Here is a 16,069-nt window from a genome sequence, read left to right as displayed (position 1 = left end):
ATCATACTTTTTTCACACCGTGAATGGTGCACGTGCAGATGTAAGAACGAAAAAGACAAGAAACAGAATCCAAACGTTAGGCAGCATGACAAACATGTTGGGCCACTTAACTGTCAAATATAAATGTGATTTAATTCAATAGAAACTTGAGCTTGGAGAGTTCTTTTTTTCGAAAACCGCAGTTTTGAGAACCACACAAGCTTTAGAGTAGGCATAGGCCTATAGCATGTAGGCTTATATGCAATTGAAACTGTTTGAAATTACGTGGTGTCGACCAGGAACATTGTTATTCCAGGAATGTTAGTCAGAATTTATTATCAGGTGCATATATTGATGAAAGAAATTCGTTCAAAATTAAACATGGAATGGGTGCACAAAAATGAGCCATTATTTCCTATTCGGTAGTTTATTCTTTTCAGAATGCCAAAGTCCAATACGAAAATCTTATTTGTGAAGTATTTGAGAACGAATTCAATAAGCCCTGGAAAAAAACAAGTACCATATTAACGCTGATGAATATTAAACTCTTTATTTCTAAAATACAATTTAACATACTTCCAAAAATTAGAAAACTTTTTTCTTTTACACTTTTGAATTAAAAGACAGTAATTATAGAAAAAAAACTTTATTTACATAGGTTTTGATAGCCTTGGTATTTACATGTTGAGAAGAAACAACCGGGCTTGGCTCCTGCTTGTTCTGTTAATGGAGTCATCCAACCAGTCCACTGGGGTGTGTCGTAGCCTATCTGTCCCGATAGAGCTTTGGTTTGTCTGAAAACGCTTTGTTTCCGTTATTTTTGTGTTCTCCGTTCTTTAAAATAGTTTTTTTTATTATTTTTATTAGATGTCCAGCCTTCGTGGCTAGTAGTCCTGAGGGGGGGTATGAGTCAAACTGTGCCGTCGCAAGTCACAGTTGCGCCGAAACACCTTTCCGCAGCGGTCACAGCTGTAGGGCTTGATGTCTGTATGGGTGAGAAGGTGAGTTTTCAGGTTACTTCTTTGGTTAAACGTTCTTCCGCATGTCGGGCATTTGTGAGGAGATTCCTGTTTAGATTTGAAGCAAGCAAAGGATTATTCCCTTTTAATAAAAAAAGTTTTCTAAATATTACCTTTTTCATACTGCCACTATACAAGACTCATGGTATTATATAGGCTATTTTGTGCACACTTTGTTACATTTGTTTTTAATCAAATGATATAAATAAATGCGCACACTATCGTACATTGGCGATCACACAACGACTTGACAGGTCTACTAAATACATTTCCTAATTGGGGATTGCTCTTTAAAATAGTGGAAAAGACCATTGTCAATTTTAATTAAGCAAATTGTGTAATTCTATAATTAAAATGAATATAATAAATCGTTTCACAATTAGTCTACATAGAATTTGTGATAACAATTAGGCACGTGTTTATGTAAAATAATGGTGTCGTGGAAATTATACTGTAATGTGAAATGAAGGCTTACCTGCATATGTAATGTTTTGTGCACGGCTAAAGTTCGCGATTGACAGAACCCCTTCCCACATTCTTGACATTTGAAAGGCTTCTCTTTAGAATGGATGTACCTGCAAATTAATACACGAATATTTGTTAAAATTATGCACCTCTTTTCCCATTAGATTTTTTTCGTGGCAGTTAAAATTGCATCCATACAATGTTTGATTATTTTATGCATACGAGTACAATAGGCTAACTTTAGTTTGCTTGCGCACTGTAATGCTTTAGCGCCCACACAGAACCCAACAAGGAAACACACGACCGTAAATAAAAACCTTTTCAGTCCTTTAATTGATTCACGATATCCTGTGGAGGAACATAAGCTCAACAGCGCAGGTAATAAGAGCATTATTAAATAATGTTGTGGTGCTGCAAAAACAGAATTAATCTCTTTCGCAACACAGTGTCCAAAATAACAAGTGTATTATTAGTATTACTATTAGTAATAGCCTAATAATAATAATCATCATCATCATCAACAACAACTGCATCACCATCATCATCAACTTCATCATCATAAATAAGTGCTGTGACCTTAGTTTTATACTATTGCACACTGTGCAGGGTGTCATTATGCGTAATACAATTAGGCTAATTCGTTTCATAACTGGCAGTGACTTCTGGGCTGCTTACCTGTGGTCTCTCAGGTGATCCTGTCTTCGAAACGCCTTGTGACAAATATCACAGGTATAAGGCCTTTCGTCTGTATGGGTTCTTTCGTGGATGAGGAGGTTGTATGACTTAGTGAAATGTCTGCCACAGAACTTGCAAATAAATTCCTTTTTCGTCTTCGACGGCAGGCGTCCTCTCGTGGGCTTTCTGTCCGGGGACAGTTTACTCAGCTCAGAGATGGCGCCCCCCAGGCCCGCTGTCAACTTGGAAAGATCCCCTGATTTAGGCGGGTCCTCCTGGGTGGCAGCAATGGCGAGATTTCTAAAATCAAACCTCGGTCTATCTTTAGCCAGAGAGGGGAGGACATGTGTTATTGCACCCTGCTTCGGGTGGAAAAGGTGCGCAGCAAACGGTAAAGCTGGAAAAGGAAATCTCGGATCCATTAAGCTTTGGGCAGCTGCCATTTCGGTGATTGTTGACCTCAGTCCTTGCATGTGCGGATAACCCAGAGTCCAGTGGTTCATATGCATGGTTTGTACAGCGCTGAGGCCGTACAATCCTTGCAGGTGATCAACGGCCGCAGGGAAGGTATTGACAGCTTGGAGGAAGGAGTAGTTTGTCAGCTGGAGGGATGGGTGAAGTGGAATCGGCGCGGGTAGTGCTTTACTCCCCATTTTGGCAAACAGCTTCAGGAATGAGGCCTCCGCTACACACTGTAACTCCGTCAAGTTCCTGTGTGAGAAACAAACGATAACAGCTATCAACAACTTTATATGAACAACAATCACAGATATTGGGCTAATTTGATAAATTTAACAAAATTAATATAAGCAATATAAGGTAAATAGTCACAACGACCAAAAGGGTGCAATGATTTAAAAAAGATAAAAATAAAAAACGAAAAGTGACCTAAATAAAACGCAGCCGTGGTAAGATATGTTATGATTATTCTGTAGCTGTTGCCGTATTACAATTCGACGTCAGAAAACCCTACATTTGGTAGGCCTATATAGTTGCATGTAAATGCAGGCTACATACATTTTAAAAGTCTTTATTCCCCCGATAATCCGAGGAATTATTTTTTACATGTCATGAAATAACAAGGGAATGTAACATAAAATAAACCCCACAGTAATAGATCATTTACATTTGTAAATATCGAGCGTAGCGTTTGGGTGAACGGGCCTGTTAATCACGAAGGACAATGTTAATTACAAATCAGCGGTGCACAATCATACTGTGCGCTTCTCTTGAAAGATGGAAATAGGCTACTTCAATTTTGAGTAGGCTACACTGTGGTAAGAAAGGGCAGCAAAAAACGTAGTCTAATTACCGTGCTTTGTATTTGGAGTTCATGTAGACTAGCCTACTGCTGACGTATAACAACGATTTTTTTTTTACCATGCAATGCTTTCTGAGGGATACCCTGCCATGTTATTTTTTAAATAAATGAAAATCAACTATTCAAAGGTAACTCCTTTAATTTCAAATAGACTGTGATGCTTTTCGGATGGTTTAACATCAAACAATCTCCATCTCTTTATGGAAAAAAATAATATTTCGTGACTTCACCACATATTGACTTAAATTCACCACAGTGTGGGATTAGCACGAAAAATTAAGGTCTGCATCAACTCGTATAAACAGGCTAACAGTTCGTCGTATTTACACAAAGGTTTAATTATTTTTTATGGCAACTTAAGTCATTAGCGATGACATTTTTAACGCACATCTGTTCCAATAGCCTACTTGCCACGCTGGTAAACTCTCGCTACATATTATTATATTCTGCATTTTCAAATGTCTGAGTTACTGCATCGAGCGTCCGCGTTCATTCAAACCCTGATGTTTTATGTTCAGAGGTCCTTGTTGCCATTAGCTTAACTGCGAGGAGAGGATATGTATCGCAATGTATCGTTTATACTTATTATACATGTACATGACTGAATAGTCACACTTTATTTAATCCACTTCAGCATGACATGAATGATAGTGTTATGGTTTAACAAGTGACACTATTAGATCCATTTGTAAAACATCCCAATCACCCCGTGGTGTCTCAAGGATTTAGCCCATGTTATTCCGGTGAAGCGAGTTAATGAGAATTGTGTGACTGTTAGCGGGCTTTCTGTGAACCAGCGGAGCGGAACTGCAAGTTTAAAGGTAAAGTTTTCCCACAAGACCCTCGCTGATTTTCAGTACACTACGATTTTATTTTATCAAGGTTACTTGACTAAATTCAGTAGCCTATGAACGCAGCATTGAAAATTTTCAATTGGCCTTTATTGCCACCACTGGGACGTATTCGATCAGCTAGACCTACATGTTTTGCTAGAAGAAATGTGAGATCTACATTTAGTTATTTGCGTCTTATTTTACCCACTGCCTTCCGATTGATAGGCCTATTGTAGATGGGTTATGAACACATGCAGTAATTCCATTGGGTTTGCAAAAAATAAAATAAAAACCTGTTCTTGACAAGTTTTTCTATTGACTATTCCACGTTTTACATTTAAATTAAACAAATTGCGAAGATGTGAAGAGGCATTGTACACAACAACAAACGGTTTATGATAAAAGAACGGAAAATAATCATTTATTTAACACTGTGTCGTCGTTACTAGCCTTCTACAAGCCTACTTCTACTGTCGTAATCAATAATACTATTAACCATATCCATTTTATATTCATGACTGATAAAACGCAAGGGTTTATTACCTACATTATATTGTCTACGTCAAAAGAGGTCATTTAGGCAATAGGCCTACAACATTTACTCCCACCTGTTACTGAAAGCCAATTACAAATGCCTTGTTCAGACATTCCTCATACTTGGTTTTTAAAACCACTTCAGACCTGAAGATTACATTTTCATGATTTACGTGGCTCTCTTGATGAATGACCAAATGGTCAGATGAAAAGAAAAGTGATATTTAAAATCTCCCACGACCACAATTAATTAGTGTCGATAATGGTGATTGACAGCTTATCCAGTGCTGGTGGGCTAACGTCGCTTTTTGTAAACACTTAGCAGATGTTTTGAATGTATTGCTTTATGGGCTCTAAATCTTAGACTGTTCCGTTGTTTAATGTTGTATACGCTGCATTATTTGAAATGGATTAGGCTATGTGTAACTTCGAGATGTTGTTTTATTTGAGCTGACTTTACATAAAATGCATTTAAACAGCACTTTGTGTGTGCATAAAAGTCTTAAGTCGCAGATGTTTACGTGCATCGTCTTCATTGTTACAGAGTTATTTTGAAAACATATCGGGCCTATTAATGCAACCTTCCTGGTGATGAAATGTTAAAGTAGAGCTCAATCTTACATAAATCCTGTCTGTAGTCAATTAGAGGTTAATACAGGTACATTTTAGACATGCATGATATAGCCTGATCTATACCCGTTTAACTAAATTCACGATGCAGAATCTTACCCTTTAATAGATGGCTGCCAAAAGGTCGCTGAAAAGTGTTGAGCGATATTTCAGTAATCCACAATGTGTAGTGTTCGGCGAGGAACTCCCAATCAAGCGTCAGCAAAATTCTTCTAAATTCTTCCACTTAGAGTACATTGTTGTTTCTAGAGAACTTGAACCCTATAAATAATTTAACTTTGCGCGGTATTGCAAAGTATATGTATTGGATCAGATTGTATAAAAATACATTGGCCGCTGAGTTTAAAGGCGAGCCAGCACTCAGAGTCCAATGCTCAGTGGAGTCAGACTTGAATGCGAATAGCGAGTTGCAGGTCCTTCACTTTTCAGGGCTTCAGGCACTCGCGAGCGAAGCCCGCCCTCCGACACGCCTTCTCCCAGTGATTAACTCCAATGTTCTTCTCTGTTTATTTGTGTTTGGATAGCAACTACGATTCAAGAGGACATCGTCCAGCTCAGCATGCCTCTGACACCTCAAATCTAAACCTTAACATTTTGGGGGTTCATTTTTCTTGGAGAAACAAATATAGCCGGGGAAAAACGTGACTATTATATTTCCGTCCCACGCGCTCAAACGTGATCTTATAACTCAGATAAATACTTAAAGAGATTCGAAACCGGGCGTATTGCTTTAAATAATGCACATGTAAGACAATCGCTATACCGAATATACTTTTTGAGCGCAGTAGCAACTGTTCTGTTTCAGCGACAGCACTCACAGTTGTTTTCTGGTGATAAAGCAAAAGCTTTTGAAAAAGCAACCGCGTGACATGAAAATATATTAAATACAGGCTACCATAAATGGTAGATAAAACAGTCTGCGCTTGTAGCCATCATCGTCGCGTGCATTTTCATTTATGCATGAAACTCCAATTAATTGCTTTGGGCTCAAATATTTATGCACCACTGGATGCCTTCTTAATCTGCACAAAACAAAACAAATTATAACAAATAACAAATGTCTAAACAGCTGAATTATTTAAAAACAGAAGCAAAACAAGAGTAAACAGAATTTTTCACTGAGATTGAATGGAACTACCTAACTCGTCCTAACCAAGTTATTCAAGGAAGCCGTTTCGTGCTTGTTTGTGCATCTAACAATTCACTTGTTTTATTTACTATTTTTATATTTTAAATTACCAACAAACAAAAAGCCTATTGAATGGAAAATTGATTACAAATAACCTATTCATTTTTGTTGAATTAAAGTAGTTGTTCGTAGCAGCTATGTCGAATAGATTCACATTAAAATTATTGAATGATGGTTTTAAGGGTAGCTTACCTTCCTCATCACCCTTGAACTTCAGGGGAAATTTGCAAGGTTACACACTGACCACGAAGCCCTGTAAACTGGGTTTGATTGTGATAACATTTTCCTGTATATGCTGGCATACAATGCTGGAATTCGATAAACAGTTCATAGTTTTAATATTTTGATTGATCTTAACCTATGAGTTTTTATGTTTGGGACTGTAATGCATTTTATTTGTTAAATTTGTTCGGGGAGAAGTCTGTTTTTCTTCTCGCAGTACACAATGCCTTTTATTCATTGCATGATTGAACGTACAAAAAACAGGTGCGTGTTCATGTTCATGTTCCGTGTTACTGTATTTTATACAATTATAATATTCTAATTTTTAATAGGACTACGTCTAATGGGGTCAAGACAAAGTTACATATAAATTGAATATATAATCAGTTATTTATGCTACTGTACTAATCTAGCTTTTATGCTTCTAATCTAGCTTTTTATGTGCGTTAACAAATTTAAACTCTGTTCGCTATTTCCCGAAGAGAAAATTTAAAAAACCAAAAGTCTTTTATATGCATATTTTTTTAAATCTTTGAACTGAGTTGTTATAACAATATCCAATCGTTTAATTTGCAAATACCCTACATAATAAATTAGCCTACGCCTCGAATATAAACCGTAAAAAGACAAACAAGTTTTTTATTTAACTTCAAAAACCGTATGATGTAATACTGTAACATCAAAGGGGGAAAAAAGAGACCCAAGTTTGATTATTTTTTTAAACCTTCGTTATACATATCACAAGGATTATTTTGAAAAGCTCAAGATCACAGCCTTTACATACACATGATCAGCCATATTATTTTTGTTTTGTAGAACGTAAAAAATCTTAATATTCTGGAAAGGGAAAGTCGTGCTTGATTACGTACTGTGTTTAATGTGTAACTCGTACTTAAAGCTACATTCTTCAATATAAATATCTAACTGGAACAGATGAAAATGAAGCAACCTGCAATCTCTCATCTGCAGCAACTGCGGTCTGTGATTGTATGCAGTCTTACATCAAGTCTGCAGCGCCACCTATTGACTACCGAAGAACACTGCAAAGAGTTAATTTGTGAAGATACCCAACAATAGTAACTTTTTCGAGTGTAAACAATTTTCCAGAAAAATGCTAACCGCCGACAATTCCTGGCAGGTAAGTTTATGAAGAATTGTATATAAAGATGGGCTGCTGTCATAGGTTTTGAGAAATACAAATTAGTGTAATGTTAAGGATACATCAAGACATATGTCTGACGTTACTTTTATGTCACTAAGATATTTGGTCATAATGGGGAATTCAAATCGACTCATTAAGATAATTAATTACACCAATGTAGTCTACAGTACTTCAAGTGTAAGTGGCTATTGAGAATAAACATTTGAATCAAGTTTCACATGGTCGCGCGCCTAACAAATAACTACACAGTAAAATGTTCAATGTCAAATCAACTCTAAGAGATAATACATATTATCCCTATTGAACTCATATATAATCTATCAGAGTAAAATAAACGCTGGACATTTTACTGTGTATGCTCAGTTGCAGAAATCTTATTTTCCTTCTGATCCCGTCATAGAATTTTTCAGAACTGAACAAGACCTTGAGCCTCTCAGAAGAAAGGGTTCTAAAAGACTAATTTTATGTCTCCACAAAGAAGAATTTTATCTTGTTAAAGCGTTCTTTGTCTGGACGCAAAATTCAATCTGGAAGCTTTCACACGTTTCACACCTACAATAGAGGGTTCCATAAAGAACTAAAAAGGGTTCTCTTATAGAGACAAGCCAAAGAACCTTTATTTCTGGTCGTTGTGTGGGCAACAGCAGGTCTGTTTCGCATAGAACTCAAAGTTTGCTTACAATGTTAAAATCAGAAACCATAATAGTAAATAAATAAATAGCCAAAACGGAATTTTATTGTTTTCCAGAGTTTACCTAGTTCATGGTGTTTAACTTCACACTCATAAAACAATGCTTGAACAATAATCACATATATTGCACATACGAGCATTGTGATTTGCAAATCTATTAGCCTTAATTTGTAGGCTATGTATTATTTCCTGACATCATAAGACAACGGGATAATTTCTTATGTTGGGGAGATAAGATATCTGGGACTCATTTTGTGCACGCTAGAAAATATTTGGTGGGTTCTGCCTTGGAAAAACAGATTTAAAAAATTGTATGCGTCCATGTGTGTAGCGACATGCGTACGTATCCCTGTGACTAGAATTATTAACTGCATTGAAACCCCGCTTGACGGATAGAATGGAATTTACGCTCTTTGTACTTAAATAAAACAATAGGAATCATTTGCACAGAGTCCATCAATCAGCCAACAAGAAACAATCGGTTGCATCACTGGATTTACTTTTTAGGCTTCCCTGGCGCCCCTACATTGTAAATAAAGCGACAAAACAAGCGAGGCATCCCATCCAACCCTTTGACTTCGGGAATCTAAAGAAATGGCGAAAGTGCTATAGCATTTTGAATAATGCTAGTACTGTTTTAATTACAACCAACTTTGTGTTACTGATTTGTTGTTTTCCAAATCAAATTAAACTAAAGCATTTATTTACGACGGCAAGAACGTAGGCTATTAACTCGTAATACAGGAGTGGGATACAGCTAGTTTTTTTTTAATATAGTATAGAATACTTTAGTATAGAATATAGTATTGTAGACTTCTCATCTCTATCCGAGCTATTTCCCCTAACAATCCTACTTGTGGACAAACTGTCACTGTGTCCATTGTTTTGTTCTTCGAGGTTTAAGAAGACGGGTGTTTGCAGATTGAACAAGGTAAAGGAAAATCAGACAATGGTGTCCTTTTCAGGTGAACTGTGTCACATGACACAGTCGTTTTAGCTTCCAAGCGAATATTGCAGATACAGTAAGCACTGCAACACTGGGCGTACTGTAAGTGGTGTCCTTGTCAAATACATTTCCCCTGGAATTCCTCGTCAAACAGGTGTTCATTTGGGAACGGAAGCAAATAATGTGTCACTGACAGCTTATAAGGCATCATGTTTCTTTATCATAAAGCTCAGGCGCACTAAACATTCTAAAATGTACATCTCTGCGCATCGGGATCAACCGATCAAATTCCTGAGTTCTTAGGGTGAGACAAATCAAGCACTTTCCATATGACTTTCTTATTCAGCATAATAACTGCAAGCAGTGTTTTGAACAGCACACTTCTATTAGAGTAGTTCTACAAAGCTGAAGGGTTTATAATTTAAGAGGATAAAAGGCGAGGACATTAAAGTTCCAGATCACGCAATAGCAATAGAAAAAGGGGCTTTTGTTTTTTCTTATTAAAATCAAATATGTACTTAAAATAATCTAATCCTTTAGACACAAGTACAAAGCCAGATTTCTGATCATTTTACAGCAGTTTCACAAATATATATAAAAAAATTTCCACTTGCATCTCATAGTACATTTTAGAAACATTTTTCTGTGGACATTGTCATAGATTCTCAGAGTGTTTTTTCTATTTTTTCCCCAAATTTTTCAAATAATCACTTTCCACCAGTCTGGATGAGAACTGCACAGTTTTGGAGAAAGGGGAGAAACAGCTTTACTTCTCACACGTCCCATAGCTCTATTCTGCAGTGTACCAGTGTACCAGCTTTGCATGCCATGCCTTTATATTTGATGCTCAGTTTTTTTTCACCATGTGTTCCACACCGAGGGGGAAAATCTTTGCGCTGAGTGATAGCAATAATGTCCCTAATTATATAACCATGTAGCTAAAAAGGAGTGGGCATATCCCTCCCCGCCCCAGACGCACCTCGGCCCCCTCCATGTGACTACGTGCTAATGCAGCTTCCCCCGAGTTCCGGTGGCGCCACGCTCCTCCTGTCAGCCCCATAATGGCTGTCGCTCTGAAACCCTGAGACACTTCACAAGCATCAGTCTTCCACACAGAAAGGGCACGCTGAAGGCCACCGGCGTTCAGACAGCTGGATAAATTTAGAGGGCCGCTCTGGAGATGATAGAGCAGATATTCCTTTTTGGCGTTTGACGAAGATTACACCCCCACAATCTGAGACTCATTAAACAGCCTTGCGAAGCAGAACAGACAGAGAAATAAATAGCGCCAGGGTTGGATATGATTCAATCTGCCCCACTGAGCAGTGCACAGTTCCTGCCTGAGACAGCCTTAGCAGGTTCCTTCTACGCCCCAGCTAGCCTACGATTACGTTCCCCTATTCATCTTGCGCCGTGGTTGTTTTTCCTGTATATGAGAACGGTTTTGTTTATGAAACAAAATGAATGTAAACTCTGCGATACCCAGGTCCAAGACTGTGAAGCTTCGCTGTGTGTATTGTTGATTTGAGTTTTAAATAAGCTGGATAGGATTCATTAAAACACAACAGGGTGGCGTCTGGTCTTTAGCACAACTCGACGCAGAAGCGGAAGAAATGAAACCGATCTGAAATCACCATGATGCTTGACGGTGTCTACGAAGACTTTTTTCAACATTAAATACAAATCATACATTTAAGGTTTAATGACTTAATGCTTCCCCCTTTGAAAATGCGCACTTAATAATTAGAGCAAATATTGAGGCAAATACAGAAATAAACTTCCTCACAGTAATTTAGAAAAATAACAGCACTTTGCTTGAATGTAGGCGCCTGAATCTTACTCATCGTCAGGAGACAAAGAACCCTTCTTCCGATGTTCAGACTTGCACTCTGTCCACAACCCAGCAGTCAAGGAGCTGAGGGCTTGTACTACTGTACAAAAAAAAAAAACAATAAACCTCTTTGAAACCAAACAAAAAGTGAATTATTTTACCTGCAGCGCACTTGCCCTGGCTCTTGTGGCCCCCTGTATCCAGACTCTTCGACAGAGAAAGAACGCGTTCTCTGTGATGCCTCTCGGGTTTCTCGGTGCTGGGGGGCTGCCTGTTTCTCTCTTCATGCAGAGCTGACAGGATGTTAGGTCCTCAGTGGTAATGGTGGTAAGTTAATGTCACCTGTTGTGGTTCCAAAGCCCCCCTCTCTACACCTACACCTCCACACATCCCGCCCCGTTCTCTCTCAGGATGGGTGTGTTTTTTTTTTCTTGTTTTGCAAAGACCCTCGCTTCACATTATCTCTCAGTCTTTCTTCCATGAAAGCTCTTTCTAGACTTTTCACCAGATGCCACAAGTGATATGAGACTCTTCTTTGCTCAGCGCATGCAAGCGTTAGTTGATAAAACAATGGCTTTTAAAGCCATACAAGGCATGCTATCTTAATGCAATAACAGCCAAACTATGCATTCCTCCAATTTTGGATGATTTCATTTGATTGTTTGACAAGTTATTTTTAAATTTGACATTTAAATAAAATGAAGAACCCATACAAAACATTGGGGGCAGGGGACAAGGGGAAAGCCAGGAGGGGTGGGGGCTGCGAATTGAAGTATACACTCTGAATAAGGTTAATTTCAAATTACACGACAGCAAACCTAAAAGTTAGAAGAGGCCCTGTGCAGCTCTGTTGTCAACCTTTCAAAAACCAGACTTATTTCAAATTAATGGAAGGCTTTGGACAGTCTTCCAGGATGTACCTCCTTCAAGAGGTCAAAGTTTGAGTTGTTCTGTCAGTGTATTCCACATTCTGCATAATTACATGAAATTCGGTTCATTTAGCTTTTTAATGAAAATAAATTTACTTGGAAAACTTCTCCATGGCAATATAGCTACCCATCTAAAAAGTATACATATTACAAGCTGCAGATATGTGTAGGCAACTAAAGCAGCCCAGGTTCAATACCTTACTTTACAGTACAACAACAGCTCCCTGGAACCTACATTAATGATAGGGAAATTTAACTCTAATCTCTGCGTCATGCTGCAGTGCCTTACCTGACATTTTAATTGCCCATGTCATTATGATGCAGTGCGTAGTGACATCACCCCGCACAACAAAACATTTGCTATTTTGTTCCATGATAAGGATTGGACATAACACATTGTAAAAAAAAAAAAAAAAGAAAGAAAAAAAAGAAAAAAGAGCGAGACGTTTCTTCACTCACCACAGTCTCCTCACTTGTGGAAGAATCTACGTATGTATAGCACACCGTAGGCTCTAGGTATAAGCACTGGCATGTGGCGTTTCATTTTTTAGTTTCGTTTGCTGGCTTAATTTGAGTTGTCACTAAGCAACCCCCAACCGTCATTGTGCATGCACATAACTTCAGACATCTTTTGACATTAACAGTATGGTACCCACTGTTACACATTTATACTTCGCACAATATTAAAAGTTTGTACTTTTATTGGTTATTTTTCTACTTGCTTGGAGGACAGACTGCTGTAAGGCTGGATGAAGATTTTGTGCAGTATTTAGTGCACCTGTGTTTTGTTTCATGCTTTGTTTGTTCTTTTCTCTTTGTGCATTCTTTCATAAATAAAATCCATGATTACTTCGAAACTGCTGGCATACTATGCCTATTTTCCCCAAACCTGACACATTTCATCGAGTTGTGCATCCCTACCCAGTGGTGGAACTATCAGCCCAACCACACACATCATTAGGTTTAAGGGCATTGTTGTCTCCACCACTATATATTTTTTCCTGCGCCTCATCCATTGAGTGACTCAAAAACACAATGGGCCTCATTCACAAAACCTTTAAATTATTCTTTCTTTTGTTCTTACAAATGTTCCTACAAAAAACCAATATGGGATTCATGACACAAGTGCAGATCTTTGCTTTTGTGCATATCCCAGGGGTATGAGATGATGAATGCTGACTGTCTGTAAATTTTATGCAAAATCCTCTTCATGTGATTAGCATAAGGAAACAGCCATGAACAAATATAGATAAGAAAAAAGATGATGAATGGCGAAATGTTTTTGGAAACGTTCTTACAATCAAATGTGATCATACATGTTTCATGAATAATGTATAATATATAATAACATTTTTGGTGGATATTTTGTGCAGGGCTTATGAGCAACATGTGTGCCAAATTCAGGAACTGCAGTCAGGGTAGGCAATGTAAGCACATTCACCGTGTCATTCACTTCAGTGTGCAGACAGTGAAATGAATAATGCATGTGCACCTGTGGAAAAAGCTGATGGAAAGGCACAGAGCTTCTCTGTCTTTTGGGCATGTCCTACTCAGGTGCCTTAAAAACCACATACCTCACTGGATGTTATTAGTACTTAAATAAGCAAGGAAGGTTTATGCCATGCAGAAAATGTTCTGTGGGAAGAGAAGCTAACGAACAATTGTACGATATCCAAGAATTCATTTTTGATGAATATTCACAAGTTAGGTAGGTGGTGTCGACCTTGGCTTGGCTGACTTAGCTTTGGCCCCTGGCCAAATTAGGTTGAGCAATGCAGTAAAAAGTTATTTAAAAGCCCTATTTTATTAGCAAAGGTGCATGGCCAGAGAACATGAGCCACAGAACAGTTTTTGAACACATTTCATGCCTAAGTTTGAGACTATGCCCATGCACTACAGGAAGCTACTGAAATACAGAAAAATTAAGTACTGAAAAAAGTGGTAAAGTGGCCGGGGGGCAGTTTTTCTGTTGAAAATTAGGTTAGGTATGGCCTACACCCTAGTAGACAGATGAAATGAAAATGTACTACATGATAATGAACTAGTGTGCAAAATGCAGCCTAATGAGCTCCTGCCTGCTACCCGATTGTGCAAGCTGCACATTAAATAGGCTACAGTCCACCGACGAAACGGATGTGCACAGCAGAATCTTCCAAAGAAAAATCAACCGATAGAGCACTCGAATTGAGCACATATTGCATCTATTAGACTATGACTATGTTATAGTTTAACACAGGTAATCTTGATATGGATAGCAGATGGTGGATTGCAGAGAGAAAATAAATGGTGGAAGAGTAAAGCACAAACATGCAGGAAACCAAAGCACGATACCTAAATTAGCTGGTGTTTTGTGACATCAGTAAAGGTTTTTAATTGCAGATTTAGGATAACTGCAAATCTGTAACTTCTGAATTTAGAGAATATCCTATGACAATACGGAATAGGCTATTCGGTGCAATTTCAGCGACATGTATCCTACCAACAGGCTATGAGGCCAAGCGTTAAGGCTACAAATGGGAAGGAAGGGCTAATCATGGACAGAATTTAAGTTATGGTCTGTGCTCGACAAAAAGCCGCTAAACTTTTAGGGCTGGTTTCCCAGACAGGGATCAAGTCAAGCCCAAGACAAAGTTTCGTTTTCAGTGGATAGGCCTACCTCCATTAGAGAAATGTTTTTAGTCCAAGACTAGATTTAATCCTTGTTTGGGAAACCGGCGCTTAGAGACTTATTTTTAAATTAGTATAAAATGACCGCGCAACAATTTAAATGCAGTTTTTTTTTTTTTAACATAGAATACATACGGTTTCAGAATGAATGTAGAATGTACATTGCAAACAGCACCCCACACTAGGCTATACCAGACCGATTTTGCGATAACTCGTTTTAATGCAACAAATGTCAATGACAAAATACCAAAACTAATCTAGCATATGCTTTTCACCTTAAGTAGGACTACAATCTAAAACAAAATGTATTCCTCTTTTTCAAGAAAATAGATGATTCCAGGCTGTTATAGGCCTGTCCGTGTTGCACATCGAAAGTCTCATACGCATTTGCAGAAGTCCACCGACGTTTCATAACTTGGACGCCTCAATCAGTCCAGTGAGCTCTTTAGCTTATATCAGCCGATCCACATAGGTTAGGCTACTAGACAACACAGCACAACGTATCTGCACAAGCGGGACGCAGATTTGACGAACTGCGTTGTCGAACGCACACTGTCTTCGACGAGTGAAAATGAACCAAAATCAATCGCTGGCGGAGAAACAGCCGAAGATTAGAGCCTAAACAACCTTCACTCTTCGCAACCGCTCAATTCAGCTCAAAACTCCGAACAGTTTCTGACAAATGTCCAATTTCGACCAAGGCATTAATAGTTTCCACAAATTTAAAACGGAAACACTGCACGTGGAAGCAAATGTTTTTTTTCCCACAGCATTTGCTAATCTGTTTGGTTCTCGCCTACCAACAGGGTCACAAAATTCTTTCCCACAATCCCACAACGACGCACATGTTTACTTCCTACAGACGATGGTTCGGACATCAAGCATGTATATTGACATCTGAAAAGACCACTGCAGAGGTTCCTGTTTCATATATCTGTCCAACCAGGGAAAAGCTGTGCTGGAAGGTTCGTCCTTT

The 16,069-nt window shown here is 38.3% G+C and overlaps 1 protein-coding gene across 4 annotated transcripts; it reads right to left on the bottom strand.

Annotated features, from left to right (window-relative positions):
* Positions 1–503: 503 nt before the first annotated feature.
* osr2 (odd-skipped related transciption factor 2) lies at positions 504–16,058 on the bottom strand. 4 transcript variants are annotated; one of them, XM_035424228.1, is made up of 5 exons: positions 15,947–16,058; positions 11,507–11,597; positions 2,139–2,849; positions 1,474–1,573; positions 504–1,046 (listed from the first exon to the last, which is right to left on the bottom strand). In XM_035424228.1, the coding sequence occupies exons 1-5, from the start codon at positions 15,969–15,971 to the stop codon at positions 864–866; spliced, it is 1,110 nt and encodes a 369-aa protein (XP_035280119.1). In that variant the 5' UTR covers positions 15,972–16,058; the 3' UTR covers positions 504–863. The 4 variants fall into 4 exon arrangements, with proteins under 4 accessions (XP_035280119.1, XP_035280128.1, XP_035280145.1 ...); XM_035424237.1 differs by having other exon boundaries at positions 504–964; XM_035424254.1 differs by lacking the exons at positions 11,507–11,597; positions 15,947–16,058 and adding an exon at positions 11,659–13,505.
* Between the last annotated feature and the right edge of the window lie 11 nt (positions 16,059–16,069).

The sequence above is a fragment of the Anguilla anguilla genome, chromosome 1 (genome assembly GCF_013347855.1).
Source record: "Anguilla anguilla isolate fAngAng1 chromosome 1, fAngAng1.pri, whole genome shotgun sequence".
Lineage (NCBI taxonomy): Eukaryota > Metazoa > Chordata > Actinopteri > Anguilliformes > Anguillidae > Anguilla > Anguilla anguilla.
Note: the sequence above shows the minus strand (reverse complement) of the source record. Positions and strands in the feature narration are given on the sequence as shown.

Excerpts from the sequence above, each read along its gene's own strand:
- osr2 (XM_035424228.1), bottom strand. The coding sequence starts at position 15,971 with ATGTCCGAACCATCGTCTGTAGGAA. Across the intron at positions 11,598-15,946 it reads CGAACCATCGTCTGTAGGAA|TAGTACAAGCCCTCAGCTCC; the intron begins GTAAACATGTGC and ends TTTTTTGTACAG. Across the intron at positions 2,850-11,506 it reads TCTTTGTCTCCTGACGATGA|GAACTTGACGGAGTTACAGT; the intron begins GTAAGATTCAGG and ends TTTCTCACACAG.